The sequence below is a fragment of the Podarcis muralis genome, chromosome 11 (genome assembly GCF_964188315.1).
Source record: "Podarcis muralis chromosome 11, rPodMur119.hap1.1, whole genome shotgun sequence".
Lineage (NCBI taxonomy): Eukaryota > Metazoa > Chordata > Lepidosauria > Squamata > Lacertidae > Podarcis > Podarcis muralis.
In genome coordinates this window covers 64253676-64270329 of record NC_135665.1, presented here as the reverse complement: position 1 = coordinate 64270329, position 16654 = coordinate 64253676, and the positions used below count along the sequence as shown (strand labels likewise).

General features: G+C 51.2%; 1 protein-coding gene across 1 annotated transcript in view; it reads right to left on the bottom strand.

The window, feature by feature from the left end:
- ARID3C (AT-rich interaction domain 3C) overlaps nucleotides 1–16332 on the bottom strand; it is a 107966-nt gene extending 91634 nt beyond the window's left edge. The window contains exons 1-2 of the mRNA XM_028749403.2: nucleotides 15961–16332; nucleotides 14779–15399 (exon numbers count right to left, since the gene is read on the bottom strand). Coding sequence (XP_028605236.2) covers nucleotides 14779–15399; nucleotides 15961–15999 — 660 coding nt within the window. The 5' untranslated portion in view covers nucleotides 16000–16332. The remainder of the gene's footprint in view (nucleotides 1–14778; nucleotides 15400–15960) is intronic.
- Nucleotides 16333–16654: the final 322 nt, after the last annotated feature.

The window sequence follows — 16654 nt, the reverse complement described above, 5'->3', positions numbered from 1 at the left end:
GCATGGATCACTGTGGCCAGGTCGGGGCGGGAAAGGTAAGGGACCAACTGCTTGATGCGGCGAAGGTGCAAGTGTGCAACCCACTTGCGGAAAGGAGAGCATCCTTGCTTCCCCTGGCCCTATCCGCAGCCCCTCTTTGCCCAACCTTCAGCATAAGAGGGCCCAGCCAATGGGCAGTACTGTTCAATAGGTGGAGGTTAGGGGGAGGGCCAGAGGACCCAGCCATACATTTCTCCCACCCCCACAACTGCAGACCCCAGGATGGCAGGCACAGGGGTCCTATTTAAAAGTTATAAACCCTGCCACCCCACAAGACCAGGGGCAGCTTGGGCTGGATTCCGACTTGGGGTGAGACTTTTCCTTTTCTTCCTTCCTTCCACAGGGCATCGCAATCCCTCTTTGGATAGACGCCTCTTCCAGGTTCTCTCCAGCAGTTCTCTTGTTTGCTTCCTGCATCCACACAAACTCTGCTGTTCGTTTTAATGCCACCCACCCACCGAATGGAAAGACTTGTCCACTTGGTCTTTTGAGATTGCAGGGTCTCCATGCTAAGACCTCATCCCATCAGCCTGAGTTGTCTCTCGCAACATTTGTCCATTGTAGCTTCACAGCCTTTTCCACAGTATCTCCAGTTACAGTGGTACCTTGGTTCTCAAACTTAATCCGTTCCGGAAGTCCGTTCCAAAACCAAAGCGTTCCAAAACCAAGGTGCGCTTTCCCATAGGAAGTAATGCAAAATAGATTAATCCGTTCCAGACTTTTAAAAACAACCTCTAAAACAGCAATTGAACATGAATTTTACAATCTAATGAGACCACTGATCCATAAAATGAAAGCAGTAAACAGTGTACAGCAGTCACACAATCAATCAATTGGTAGCTGAACTGGGTTCCACACAGCTATCTGCCAATCACCCATTCCCACCACCCTTCTGAGTAATACCCCTCCCCACCTTCTCACTATATAGAAGGATCTGGCAACTTCTGTTTCAGTGTATCTGAAGAAGTGTGCATGCACACGAAAGCTCATACCAAGAACTAACTTAGTTGGTCTTTAAGGTGCTACTGGAAGGAATTTTTTTGTTTGGGTTCCACACAGTCACACACACACACAAAAAGAGTCACAGAAGCAAAAACGCAAAATAAATAGCAAAAACAGCGTAACGCTCAAAACGGAACTGTGGCACTCAAATCAGAAGCGTAACACTCAAAACAGAGCACGTTCAGTTCCAAAAAAAAGTTCACAAACCGGAACACTTAACTTCGTGGTTTGTAGTGTTTGGGTTCCAAGTTGTTGAGTACCAAGGCGTTGGAGAACCAAGGTACCACTGTGTCAGTTATTCCTAACATTGCACGTTCCATGGCATGCGGCCGTGTTGTTCTTAAATTGTTTGCTTTTCTCTGTGCCACCGTCCACTTCTCCACTGTGGGTCATAGGCGAATGTTGAACGCTTTATAGCTTTCAAATCTAGGAAATATTTTTGTTTGCTCTTTGGAGGAAATGTTTCATTTCGAGTCCCATCAGGGGAAAACTTGGGGGTACAGTGGACACTGGGGTTGCAAACGTGATCCATGCGGGAGGCGCGTCCGCAACCCGCAGCGCCGCGTCTGCGCATGCATAGGTTGCGATTGGGTGCTTCTGAGCATGTGCAAAGCAAGATTTAGTGCTTCTGCACATGCGCCGAAACCCGGAAGTAACCCATTCTGGTACTTCCGGGTTTCGGTGTGTCCATAACCTGAAAATGAGCAATCTGAAGTGTCTGTAACCCAAGGTAAAGGTAAAGGGACCCCTGACCATTAGATCCAGTCATGACCGACTCTGGGGTTGCGGTGCTCATCTCGCTTTATTGGCTGAGGGAGCCGGCATACAGCTTCCGGGTCATCTGGCCAGCACGACTAAGCCGCTTCTGGCGAACCAGAACAGCGCACGGAAACGCCGTTTACCTTCCAGCCAGAGCGGTACCTATTTATCTACTTGCACTTTAGCATTCTTTCGAACTGCTAGGTTGGCAGGAACAGGGACCGGGCAACGGGAGCTCACCCCGTCGCGGGGATTCAAACCGCTGACCTTCTGATCGGCAAGTCCTAGGCTCTGTGGTTTAACCCACAGCACCACCCGCGTCCGTAACCCGAGGTATGACTGTATAAATAAATGCATAATCGTAATTATAATTTTCCATTGCAAAGCTCAGTTTTCCAAAGACTTTCCACGGTTTCTTTTTTTGGGTGGTGGGGGGGAGAAATATCCCATAATGAAACCAGAAGATCAGCTGTCCTCCTCTCTCTTTTTCTCTCCGACTGACACTTCCTAAGAGCGAGGCTGCAGGAGAAGAAATTAACGCAGTCCTACGAATGCACCCACATGCAAACACGCCCTGCCCCACATCGAGATTCCAAGGGCGGCTGCCTCCATCGGACACTTCCTGACAGTAGATCTGGATAAAGAGGAGTGGGCCAGAGGGAGGGGGGGTGGAGAGCTGATTTATGTGCTGAGGTCAGGGGGTCAAAGGTCGGGGAGAGAAAGGGGGAAGGGGAGGCAAATGGAAAAGCCACTTCCCTCCTTATCAAATATTTACCCAGCTTGGAGGGCTGGAAGGCCTCCGATGCAACAAAGGGGGTGGGGAGAGCCAGGGGGCAACTGCACTGATCCCAGCCAGGGCGAAGGAGCTGAAGATGGCTGGGTTAAGGATGCTACCTTACCTGGGGGGTGGAAATCAAACCTGGACGGGATGGGGGGCAGAGAGGGCGGTCTGTGACCCTTTTCGCTGGCTCTTTCCTTAAATTCAATCCCAGGGCGGATTGCAAGGAGGAGAACGCTTGTAGGAACATCCTCGAAGCCAAATAAAATCGCATAGGAAAAGACACGCGCAGAGAATCAAAAGGCTGGAAGCAGAAAAGGATTTCCCCAAAAAACAACCCACGCAAATGGGGACACACACAAAAAAACACAACCTGAATTATCCTGAAACCAAACGGTGCTTTCAATTGCCTGCTGTAACGAGAGAATGAAAACGGCTTTCGCCGTTTCGTTTATCTTGTTTGTTTGTTTCATTTCATAGAAATTTACACAAAAAATAAAACGATGCTAATAATAATAATAATGGGCATTTTTTTTCTGAGCAAAAGCCTGTGTCCAACACAGCTTACCAGTTTAAAAAATGGCAAAAGAGAAATGAACTGTAATGCAAAGTTTTAAACTTTGAACTACAATTTAGCAATAACCTGTGTTGTTTAAAAAAATGAAGAAGGGGGGGGGCATAAAAAAACCAGAGCCTCCCCACCCCCGGGAACATGGCACAGCTGCACATGAGGTGAAGAGAGAGCTCTGGAGGTGCCTTCCATGCGCCAACTCGCCCAAACCCCAGATACCAGCACTCGGGTCCACTCAACAGTTCTGAGCCTTTGGCACTAATTTACCGCGCCAACATTTTCTCCATCGTCCAAAGCAGCATTCCACAACCTTGCGTCCACCGGGCGCTCTGCGCTACAACTCCCAGACCCCCCCCCCCGCAGCCAACTCAGGTTGCAGTTCAGAACACCCAGAGGACACCAGGCTGCGAAGGCGGATCCCAAGGAGTTATTTCAACTGAGCCAGAAATTCAGGCTGCACCGAATACGAGGGGAGAAAACCAGGAGGTCCGAGGTGAGAATGACAGGCAGAAATGATGAGCGACAGCGAATGGTGAGCGAAAGTGACCACACACACACACACACACACGGGCCCTGATTCATTGATAAAAAGCAGACCTGAGGGGAGGGTGGCTTTTGAGAAGAGACGCAGCAGGTGGCGTTAAGGAAAGGACAGCAATATCTCCTCCCTCTGCTTCCCAACGCTGATTTTCAGCGAGGGGGGTGGTCCTCACCATGGGGCTGAGATCCACAGGGGAAGGGGAAGGGGACGACAGAGGACAAGATGGTTGGATAGTGTTCGCGAAGCTACCAGCATGAGTTTGACCAAACTGCGGGAGGCAGTGGAAGACAGGAGTGCCTGGCGTGCTCTGGTCCAGGGGGTCACGAAGAGTCGGACACGACTAAACGACTAAACAACAACAACAACAAAACAAGCTATAGTTTAGGGTCCCACACTCTTGGGGCCCCCCAAAAAAATTAAAGGGAAAAAGCCTGGATGCACATTTCCAAAATATAAGATAAAAAAACAAATGAAATAAAACCTACATACAGCACCTGTGTTTTGTGTTGTGTTGGCTCCTATGATGTAAGTCATGCCTGCTAGCCTGCTCCCTAAAATATCACTGGTTCGCTCCTTTCTATATATAGGGACTGGTTGCAGGGCAATATGCAGCATGCAGCTGCAGACTACAGTGCAGCACAGATGAATGTAGGTCAAGCTGTTGTAAAAAGGTAAAGGTAAAGGGACCCTGACCATTAAGTCCAGTCACGGACGACTCTGGGGTTATGGCGCTCATCTCGCTTTATTGGCCGAGGGAGCTGGCGTACAGCTTCTGGGTCATGTGGCCAACATGACTAAGCCGCTTCTGGTGAACCAGAGCAGCGCATGGAAACGCCGTTTACCTTCCCGCTGGAGCGGTACCTGTTTGTCTACTTGCACTTTGACGTGCTTTCGAACTGCTAGGTGGGCAGGAGCAGGGACCGAGCAACGGGAGCTCACCCCGTCGCGGGGATTTGAACCGCCAACCTTCTGATCGGCAAGCCCTAGACTCTGTGGTTTAGACCACAGCGCCACCTGCAATCCCTCAAGCTGTTGTAAAGGTAAAGGTACCCCTGCCCGTATGGGCCAGTCTTGACAGACTCTAGGGTTGTGCGCCCATCTCACTCAAGAGGCCGGGGGCCAGTGCTGTCCGGAGACACTTCCGGGTCACGTGGCCAGCGTGACATCGCTGCTCTGGCGAGCCAGAGCCGCACACGGAAACGCTGTTTACCTTCCCGCTAGTAAGCGGTCCCTATTTATCTACTTGCACCCGAGGGTGCTTTCGAACTGCTAGGTTGGCAGGCGCTGGGACCGAACAACGGGAGCGCACCCCGCCGCAGGGATTCGAACCGCCGACCTTTCGATCGGCAAGCCCTAGGCGCTGAGGCTTTTACCCACAGTGCCACCCGCGTCCCCCAAGCTGTTGTACCTGTTATCTAATATTAAAGAGTGCTTGTCGACTGATGATCAGGCAGCGTAGACTAAGGGTATGAGTCTTATGCCTACTGACTGATTTCATGCAATACATTATTTATTTATTTTGATCCCATTAAGGCTTTAGATACCTATTAGGTCCATAAATTACCATATAGCATATATTCAACACAAAAAACAGTGGCAATTTGTTGTTGACAAAGGACAGCTGGAGATATAAAGGGCCCCATTACCTTCAGTAGCTGAGGACCTCATCAAACCTAAATCCGGCCCTGGTCCACCCCCATCTGCTGACTTACGTGGGATCCAAGAAGATCCACAAACTGCGGCAAATGGCCCCAGGTAACCCAAGCAAGCAAGTCTGCCAGCCAGCCACTCTGTGCGTTAGTATCCGATCTGGGAGAAAATTCCTTCCAAGCCACAAATAATGCAGTAAACTGGGACAGCAACGGCCACCCACGCAGCCCATCTCACAGAGACATTTGTTTGCATGCAATTCCACAGGCCCTCCCCTTCCTAGCAGGGAAAAATGACCCAGGATTGTTTCTAGGGATTTAAAAGGAGAGGAATAACTTTTTCCCCCCCTGTTCCCAGCACTCCGCAAGACTGAAGCCGCCAGCTATGCTTCGTCACCGATATGTGATCTTTTGCCATATATCTTGGTTCCTTTTTGGCGGCTTTTCAGCTGCTGCCTTGTGTGTAGCAATGCAGAAAGGCGGTGCACAAATTAAAAAGTGAAAGGAACATGAAACAAACTCTCGCTTGAGCCCAGCAACAAAAACAACAACAACAACAATTTATTATTTCTGCACCGCCCATCTGGCTGGGTTTCCCCAGGCACTCTGGGCGGCTTCCAACAAAGATTAAAAATACATTAAAATGTCACACATTAAAAACTTCCCTGGACAGGGCTGCCTTCAGATGTCTTCTAAAAGTCTGGTAGTTATTTTTCTCTTTGACATCTGGTGGGAGGGCGTTCCACAGGGCGGGTGCCACTACCGAGAAGGCCCTCTGCCGGGTTCCTTGTAGCTTTGCTTCTCGCAGGGAGGGAACTGCCAGAAGGCCCTCAGAGCTGGACCTCAGCGTCCAGGCAGAAAGGTGGAGGTGGAGACGCTCCTTCAGGTCTACTGGACCAAGGCCGTTTAGGGCTTTAAAGGTCAACACCAACACTTTGAATTGTGCTCGCAAACGTACTGGGAGCCAATGTACTAGGTCTTTCAAGACTGGTGTTATATGGTCTCGGCGGCCGCTCCCAATCACCAGTCAAGCTGCCGCGTTCTGGATTAGTTGTAGTTTCTGGGTCCCCTTCAAAGATAGCCCCACGTAGAGCGCATTGCAGTAGTCCAGGCAGGAGTACCCCTCACGACAGCTGTTTCAGGCAAAGGCTTCCAAAAGCTTTGCTTCCTTTGGGGAGTACACATTAAGCGCACACCCAGGCTGCCGCAACCCAACCCAGGGCCCTTCCTAAATGAAGCACCCAGGAAATTTCAGCCACAGCCCATGTCAACGGGTGCTTAACCCCTCCTGGGCCTGCCGATTCTTCTACTCCTGAAAATGGGCCACAACAGGTGTGCCCCCCGCTGCCGCCACCTGCCAAAAGCACTTCTGATTCATCTGAGCGGCAGCACCCCAAAGTTCCATCCCAAATTGTTTAGCACTTCCGGGGGCTGGACTAGATGACCCCATGGGTGCCCGGCCAACTCCAATGGCGCAATCTAGGATTTCTCCAACGGCTTCCTGCTGCACATGCAAATCGTCAAATATGTGGGTGGGGTGAGAAGAGAGAGAGAAGGGGGAATGGTAGCTTGTTCTGGGGGGGGGGGCAGTGTCTGCCTGGTAGCCCCATTCCCTTATCTGCCCCTTCCATCTCCTTATCTCCCCCCAAGCACGTCAAACAGCTCAGCTTCTCTCTCCCTTGAATAAACAAGGCAGGGATCCTCGCCTCCATCCCTTAATTCCAAAGGGCACTTGTTTCCTACCAGGAATTTTAGTGGAAGGCAAAAGGGGTGTCTGGGAATTGTCACCTTCGCTGCCTCTTAACATCCTTAGAAGGCTTCTTGAGCTCCCAGCGTCCATATTGGGGAGCTGAAGCAGATCCTACAACCTTTTAACTGTGTGTTCTTCCTGTGTTGTGAATGACTGGAGCCAAACAACAGCCGCATGATTTGCCTGTTTGCAGCAGTGTTAGAAACTCATACAATCTAATTGCCAAATGGCTCCTTAAACCTATCTACAATAGAATGTCTAGGGACTTTTTAAAAAAATAATAATATGGATTTATTATTACTACTACTACAGTCGTACCTTGGAAGTCGAATGGAATCCGTTCTGGAAGTCACAAAACATTCGGAAACCAAAGCGCGGCTTCTGATTGGCTGCAGGAAGCTCCTGCAGTCAATCGGAAGCCCTGTCGGACGTTCAGCTTCCAAAAATTGTTCAAAAACCGGAACAGTCACTTCTGGGTTTCGATCGCTCGGAAGCCAAGGCGTTTAAGATCCAAGGTACAACCGTACTACTATTATTATTATCATTCCTATACCACTTTATATTTTGAAGAAATAAATCTCACAGCAGTTTACAATACATTAATACAGTGGTACCTCGGGTTACATACGCTTCAGGTTACAGACGCTTCAGGTTACAGACTCCGCTAACCCAGAAATAGTGCTTCAGGCTAAGAGGCTCCATTAGCTAAAGTGCTGCTTCAGGTTAAGAACAGTTTCAGGTTAAAAACGGACCTCCGGAACAAATTAAGTACTTAACCCGAGGTACCACTGTACATGAAATAAAACAATTCAGAATAAAACCAATTCAGGCTTCAAGGAAACTATTTCAGATCCTTCTTTAAGTGACATTTTGCTTTCCCCAGTCAACACCCTGGCATCCAGAGATCTCCACGTGGTCGCAATTGGACCCGCACCAGTTGCAAAATGCGCCTAGCTAATTTCTAACACTGGCATGGAGAGGGTACTGCAATAAACCAACGCTAAAGCTTTGCTAGCAGATCTGATGCTGTAAGATCTCTTACAGACATCGGAAGCCACCTTATCCTGAATCGCATCACTGTTTCATGTAGCACACAGCTCTGCCTGCACTGGCACAAGGAATTGTGGTCCTCCAGATGTTGCTGAACCACAGCTCCCATCATCCCTCACCACTGTCTCTGGATGGCCCACCTCTGATCTATACTGACAGGTGTAGATCACTGGTTTCTCGTGTCTCCCTGGGATGCTTCCCAGAGGAGACATCGGGGATTGGACCAAATTCCTTTCGTTTGCAAAGTGCTCTGCCACTGAGCTACACAAGTGTCTGCTGGATCAGGCCAATGGCCCATCTAGTCCAACATCCTGTTCCTGCCCCAGTCGGAAACCTGCAAGCAGGATTTCAGCACAAGAGTCCTCTCCCCTCCTGTGGTTTCCAGAAAATGCTGCCTCCAGCTGTGGAGAGCAGTGCAGAGCCATTGTGGCTGCTAGCCATCGATAGCCCTCTCCTCCTCTGTGAATCTGTGCAATCCTATTGTTATGAAGGTTGCTCAAAATTCCCCAGCCGTATTTTGCTCCTGGAGTGAGTCCAGTTGCAACTACATGGAGATTTCTGAGCACCAGGTTGGTGACCACAGTTTGAAATCCTCTGCTTTAGTCCATAGTTAATACCTTTTTTTTCCATTTCCACTGTGTGTTTTTCTCCTTGTATATTGGAGCAAGTGAATTGTTGTAAAAGCAAGTGATGTACAGTAGACGCTCAGGTTGCGGACGTGATCCGTGCAGGATGCATGTTTGCAACCTGCAGCGTTCGCAACCCACAGCGGCACATCTGCGCGCGCACGGGTTGCGATTTGGCACTTCTGCGCATGCGCAAAGCACGATTTAGCGCTTCCTGCGCATGCGCGACCGCCAAAACCCAGAAGTAACCCGTTCCGGTACTTCCGGGTTTTGGCAGTCCGTAACCCAAAAAAGGGACGTGGGTGGTGCTGTGGGTTAAACCACAGAGCCTAGGACTTGCCGATCAGAAGGCCGGCGGTTCGAATCCCCGCGATAGGGTGAGCTCCCATTGCTCGGTCCCTGCTCCTGCCAACCTAGCAGTTCGAAAGCACGTCAAAGTGCAAGCAGATAAATAGGTACCACTCTGGCGGGAAGGTAAACGGAGTTTCCGTGCGCTGCTCTGGTTCACCAGAAGCGGCTTAGTCCTGCTGGCCACATGACCCAGAAGCTGTACGCCGGCTCCCTTGGCCAATAAAGCAAGATGAGCGCCGCAACCCCAGAGTCGGTCACGACGGGACCTAATGGTCAGGGGTCCCTTTACCTTTTAACCCAAAAAAACGCAACCTGAAGTGTGTGTAACCCGAGGTTTGACTGTAGTTGAGATTATAGAATTGGAAGGGACCCCCAGACATTCCGTTGTGGTGACCATAACCTAGATTTAAGGTGCCATCTGGCGCCTATCTTAGATATCTGAATTTCTAACACTGATCCCTCTTCCGAGTGGTAGCAAGATTTCGGGGGCTCCAAGTGCTCACCCAGGGTTGTGTTTCCGCTAGGAAAACTGAGTCTTAAGACAAATTTATGCATAAATGTGCCAACATTTCGCAAGTTTCCATTTAGGAAAGGCTTTATAAATAACTTCTCCCTACTCCAACTGAAGCTCCCAACAAGAGGCCACACATTGTGCTCCTCGTGGCTAAAAAGATGCACAGAGCTCTGAAGTCCGGTCGCTGCATCCAGGAAGAGAACGTCCAACCTATTCTTGGCACAGGAAAGCAGAAGGCGTTTGGGGCTGGACCATCAATCAGCTGGCCGCCTGGCTGATCTGACAAATGCTAGCATGCTGGTTCAGAAAAGATTTACACTCAAAACATTCTGCGTAGTGCAAGTACAGGCCCTGTTGGACTTCCTCAGCAAAGTTAAGCAGGCACGCAGATTCATTTTGCAGCAAGAGAAAACTAACCCTGCAATTCTCCAGAGTCTTGATCTTTCAGTATTTCATACAAGGCAGACAGAAAGCACCCCGATCCCTTAGAAAGTAAGAGCCCCTTGGCATGCGCTTTGTTTAAAGCGCCGCCACGTATGAAGGAGCTGGAAACCAACGCTTTGTAACAAGCGACAGACGATCTGCACACCGCGTCGTCTTTCCGACAAAGAAAACATACAACATCTGAAGCAGCCCAAACTGGTTCCTTTCTTCTTCGCGGGCAACAGTCTACTTCATCAGATCCATGCGATGGGGAAGAGGAAGAAGAAGGCAGTCGCAAATGGGCTTAGTTTCACCCAAAAACAAACGTTAAACATGGGAAGGAAGAGCTAAATATAACGAGAACTCACACACCTTGATGGACAAAGCACTGAAAAATACCGGGAACACAATTCGCAACACCAATGAGAGCTATTATATTATTTATTATTATTATTATTATTATTATTATTATTATTATTATTATTATTAGAAGGGTGTGCCCGTCATCCTTGCCCATGCCTGGATGAACTCAACCAGATGGGTCCAGAGAGTCCATCTCTGTGATGTCCTGGGACAGCCATCCCTGCACACTGTTCTAAGGATAGAAAACCCAAGTGGTTTGTAATTTTTTACCACCCTTAAGATCTGAATTGCAATGGAAGTTAAGTGCTGTTGACTCTCTCGAGCGTGTCCTGGATCATGGTGCCAACCCAGCTAAAAGGCAGTTTTTGTGTGTGTGTTTCTAGGATAACAGAATCATTTGAAACAGGTCTTCCGAGGGCAGAGTTGCAATCGTTTGGCAGAACCGCCAAGCGATTCCAGTACTGTTCCCAAGCTCTTCCAAACCAGGAATCAAGCCACGGGAATCAGCTTCTTCCCTCTTGGTGCATCGCAGGTTTTGACAAATCCTAAATTCTCACCAAAAGCCAGCTCCTTCCTCCTTCATCCCACCATGAGAAAGGGGTCTGCGGATGCAGCTCCAGGAAAAAGTAATCGGAATTACAGGTCTGGCAGATTTGGGATATGGAGGGGCACAATCTTCCCAAACAAAGCAAGTCTAAAATTCACATTCCGTGTTTTAATTCAGATAGGGGCAAGAAGGGAATGGGTGCAGTTAATGGCGAGCAGAAGATAATCACTCTCCCTCTCTACTGGTAGCTCTCTGGGTGATCTACAGTGGATCGGCAAGGAATTCTGACTTCCAGCTGTTCAACAATAGTAACAACAAAATGACCACCTCCCAACCAAATTATGCTGGTGAAACGAAGGACGCTTGAAATATCCAGAAATGGATTTATGCATGAAAGAACTGATAGCTCGGTTCTGTTCCCATGCACAAAACAAATCCCCAAGTTCAGAATTCTTTCATTCTAAGTGTGAGGCATTTGCAACAGGATCCAGCTGGTAGATTTTGGGGTTCTAATGGGGAAAAAACAAAGTTGGCCCCTCAAGACTGAAGCCTGCTCATCCCTGGCATAGACTACCTTCCAGCTCTAACTCTGGAACACAGCTGTCAACGTTTCCCCTTTTTTAAGGGAAATTCCCTTATTCCGAATAGGATTCCTCGCAAGAAAAGGGGAAAGTCGACAGCTATACTCTGGAATGCTCCGGAGTGACTGTAAGAGGTCCTCTGGGCAATCATTTCTTCCCAAACAATGGGGCAAAAAAACCAGGCATGATGGAGGCAGGTCTGATTCTTTAAATACAGGCACGTCGCAACCATGTATAAAAATGAATGTGTATCTCGATCCGAAATGTTCCTTATTTGCTATGAATTTTCCAAATTGAGATAGAAAGATTAGATAGATGATAGATAGATAGATAGATAGATGATAGATGCCGGACATTGTGAAATTGTTACATTGTTAAAATGGAATATTTTTTAAAAAAAATAAAAATAAAATGCATGCATGGGGGAGGACCTGATTTAAAGCATATATTTAGCATTTGGGTGGGGGAGAGGAATGGTGACAAGTGCACTCTGCCCCCCTGGCATCACTTCACCCTCGAGACAGCTCCAGTGCCACAAGTCAGCCTGGCTGAGAGAAAAGCACCTTCACACAGCACATAGTTAAACTATGGAACTCACTGCCACAGGAGGCAAAGTTGCCCAGTCCTTTTAAAAAGCAATGGGCAAATTCATGGAGGAGAGGACTATCATTGGCCAGTAGCCACAATCACTACGCTCTGCCCTCCACAGGTGGAGGCAGCAAGAAACCAGAAGAAACCAGCCTGTCATTGTGGGCAAGCACTACATGGCTCAGTGGAAGAGCATCTGCTTTGCATGCAGGAGGTCCCAGGTTCGAGTCCGGGCACCTCCAAGAAGGAAGTGGGGAAGGCTGAAAAGAGTCATTGCCAAATCGGCGCAGACAGCACGAAGGTAGATGGACCAACAGAAGGCAATTTCCTATGCAGTGGGGAAAGTGTGATAGGGGAGGTCCCATGTCCCTTCCCCTGGTTGCATGTTAATTCCTCTCCCCTACTTTATAGGACAGCCTTCCCCAACCTGGTGCCCTGCAGAGATTTTGGGGTACAGCATGCATCAGCAGACAGAAACATCTGGAGGCTGCTATAGAATTCCTGCAGCCGCCCAGTCAGGACAGAGCAACATGGACCAGGTCTGGAAGGAGCACGTAGGACAGAGGTTTTCAAACACAGGTTGGGAGGCCATCTGTCAGGGATGCTTTCACTGCAATTCCTGCATTGCAGGGGGTTGGACTGGATGACCCTTGGAGACCTCTTCCGACTCAACAGTTATAGTACCCAATCCTTCTGGCGGAGGAAGGGAAAAGGTGAACAAGAGCGCTTTGGGAATTGGGACATTCTCGGGGGCAAAACATCCCTCCTGAAAGGAGGCTCTAGGAACCCTGGAAAAGGTGCAAAGAGGGAGTAGAAACAGCAGTTGTTTTCAGATATCTGAATGTATCCCCAAAGAAGGAAAATGAATAATCACACACGCCACTGTCTGCAGAAGGAGAGACTAGAAGTGATGGGTCATCGCGAACGATGCTGTTCTACTTGTGCCGGAGACTCACTTGGCCAACAGAACTTTCCTTCCCTCTCTCCTGAAACCTCCCTGTGCACCCCCAAAATCTGTTCCAGGGGTTTGGGGGATCCTCCGAAACAGATTTTGAGGGTGTGCAGAGGAAGAAGAGGAGGGAGAGTCTTGCTGTACAAGCAAAACTCCCCATGAGAAGCACTGGATACGATGGTTTTAAACTGCCCAAAATTCATTTATGGCATCTCTATTCCACTTTTCCCCCTCCAAGGAGCTCAAGGTTCATGGTACGTGGTTCTACCTCCCTCCTAATTTATCTCCATGACAACCCTGTGAGGTAGGTTAAGCCGAGCATGAGGGACTGCCCCAAAGTCACCTGGTGAATTTTATGGCCGATTGAAGATTTGAACCCTGGTCTCCCGGGTTCATGTCAGACACTCTAAACGCTACACCACACCAACTGAAGCAGTTGGTTAAAAATCCAAGATTCCACCACCCTAAAAACAACTTTAGCTGTAGCTCAGCCTTGACATAAAACAGTGAGAGGGATTGTTTTATTCAGGGAAAAGGCCCTAACAGCTACCTGCGGAGGTACAAGCGGTCCTGTCTCAAAGAGAACTTTATTTGATGCCCTGGTTCTATATATGAGAACTGGCACATTTAATGCAACAAGGAGACATTGCAAAACTTGAAACATCCATGGAGAGGGTATATACAGGGGGTAGAATACCGAGAGGAAAGAAAATTGATTTGAGAAGAAATCGGCAGCATATTGCAGGATTCTGGCAGGCAAGGGGGGCTATTTGGGAGCTAACGCAAAGGTTTGGAAAGATGGAATGAACAGGGGCAAAAGGAGGAATTTGGGGTCAGCTCTCAAGAGGCTTGCAAATGAACCAAACTATATTTTCAGAGACTGGCAGATTGGCGCTCCTGGATCCTTCCTAACGGGTTTGAGATACAGGTTGGAAGCAGCCTAGAATTTTTGGCACCCCAGAATTAGAGAACGGGCTCTTAAGAATGTTGTCTCGACATTTCAGAATATTTCTCCAGCCCTACAAACTTTAATAACTGGAGGGGAGGTCAGGATTCTTGCGCACCAGCACCTAGAAAACCCTGCCTAGTTGATCATTTGGTAACAATACATACAAACAGGACTGACAACCTAAGAGCGTCCCTTTCAGCCACGCTCTTTTCCAGCATACTCCATTGCATTCCTTCCACCCACCCAGTTTCCCCATTTCCACTGTCCCACCTACAACTGTCACAAGACCACAGCCCCTAAGGAGGCTAGTCCTCATGGGGGCTATTCGTTGTTTTCCGGCCACATGACCCGGGGCACTGGAAATAAAGGGAACTGTTGTCAGAGTGTGGTGAGGGAAGTAGCTAATGGCGAAAGATTAAGTATCTTTGAAAGAATTAAAAAGAACTGAGAAATTGACGGCCAGTTTGTGAGGCAGGCCTGAGAGTCGGAGAGGAAGAGGTTGGGGCTCATTTGCCCTTTCGTGGAGGATGCAAAAGATCTCTAAGCCTCTGGAGAAAGAGATGTCAGCGCCAAAGTTTTCCCTCTGGCAGCTCCGAGGGCGCAGCTGAGCAAGGAGGAGATCTGGGGGCGCAATTGGGATGCGAGGGAGGAGTCCTTTTTAGAGCAGCTTGGGGGGTCCCGTCGAGGGGCGCACACTTGCATGGGGGGGTTAATAACACCGAGATTTGGGGTTCCTGCTGCTTACCTGCTTGAACTGCTCTTCGTAGGTCCACTCGTGGGGCTGCTGCGGCGCCGGGGGCAGCTGCGGCGAGGCGAGGCGCGGCGCGTGTCGGGGCGCGGCGGCGGCTGCGCCTCGGTCCTCGTCGTCCGGCTCGTCGTCCTCCGCTTCCTCCTCGTCGTCTTCCTCCTCGTCGTCCTCCTCCTCGCCGCCACCGCCCTCCTCTTCCTCGGGGCGGCGGCGGACAGCGGCCGGATCCGGCGCGGGGCGCGGCGGAGGGAGAGGGAGCGCTCGCCCCGAGGGCAGCAGCCCCGCGCAGCGCCCGGCGGCCGGGAAGGGGCGCAGCGCCAGCGGGGTGGCCGTCGGGCAGGCTCCGGCGGCGGCGGGGTGCGGAGGCGGTGGCTGCGAGGCGCGCAACGGAGGCGGCTGCCCGGCCGGGAGCGCCTGGGGGTGGGGGCCGCCGCCGGGGCTGCTCCGGGCCGGGGCTGCCTGGGCGCGGCGCAGCTTCTCCTCGAGGCGCGCCGCCTGCGCCCGCTGCAGGTTCTCCATCACCGCCTCCAGCCGGAGCCCCCCGGCGGCGCCCGCGCCGCGCCCCGGCGAGCACGACGGAGCCGACGACGCCGACGGCGAGGAGAAGGCGGCGGCAGCCTGGAAAAAGAGAGAGAGAGAGAGAAAGAAACGGAGAGGGGGGGGGCGTCAGAAGGAAGAAAGGACGAAGGAGCCGAGGAGGAAGAAAAGGAGACGGGGAGGGGGGGGGAGAAGGGAGGGCGGAGGAAAGGGAAGATGGTCCCCGAAGGGCGCCGGGGTGGGAAGGGGAAGGAGCCCAGGGCGTGGGACTGACCGGGGGGGGGGTCAGGAAGGAAGGAAGCCGCCTGGGAGCGTCCGCTTGGGGACCCACCCACGGTGCCGTCGAGAAGCGCGCGCGGAAACTTCACAAGGAAAGCGGGGGAGAACCTCCCCCCCCCCAGTCAAAAGAATTAAACTGGACGGGAGAGGCTGGAGACGGGGGGGGGGGGCACACACACGTGAAGCCCTCCAGAAGTTGGCTTTCCCAGTAACCCGACGCTGACTTCCCCCTCCCACCCGTTAAAACAAGCAAACAAACTCCTTCTAAACTCCACCCGCGCGGTGGGGAGTCCGGGACCGAATCGCCGCCCGTCCGCCCCCCCGGGGGGGGGGTACGAGGGGTGCTGACCCGGCGCCGCTTACCAGGGCGGATTTGGTGGCGACGCGGGTGTTTTCGCCCATCCTTCGCCTCTCCGTGGCGCACCTGGCCGCGCTGGGCGAAAAAATGGACTCAAACTCGACGGGGGGGGGGGGTGGCGTGTGTGTGGGAAGCGAGGGAGGGAGGGCGACCGCCTGGCCGCCTGAATGTAATTTTAATCGAGACCTCCGCGCTGGCGTTCGGGGTTGGTCCGGGGAGGGTTGTTGGGGGTCTGCCCCTCCCCCTCCTCCCACCCCCCTCGAGGCATGTGTCAGATGCGTCCGAAATATTTCTCTAGATTCGGATCCTGCGCCTTGTGGGCGAGATCGGAGGGGGGGTCCTGTTTTTCGCCCTCCTCTTCCTCCTACTCCTCCCCCCCCCCTTTGCAACAAGTGGCAGTAGAAACAAGACTGACCCCTTCCTCCTCCTCCTCCTCTTCCCCACCCCCAGCAGCCGAGAGATCCCCATTTGCTAACAACACGTCAAAGGGAGTGATAAATGGCAGGGGGCCGGCTGGGCTGGGCTGGGCTGGCGGATCGCCCGAGGGGGAAATTGCTCCAGAGAGAAGATCACCGACGGACTAGCCGGCCGAGACTCCCTGGGCGCACCTAATACCTGGGCGGAAGAAGCTTCCTTCCCTCCTTCCATCAACATGCAAAGACTGACAGTCCCGGGTGGGTTTTCTGACTCTTCCAAAAA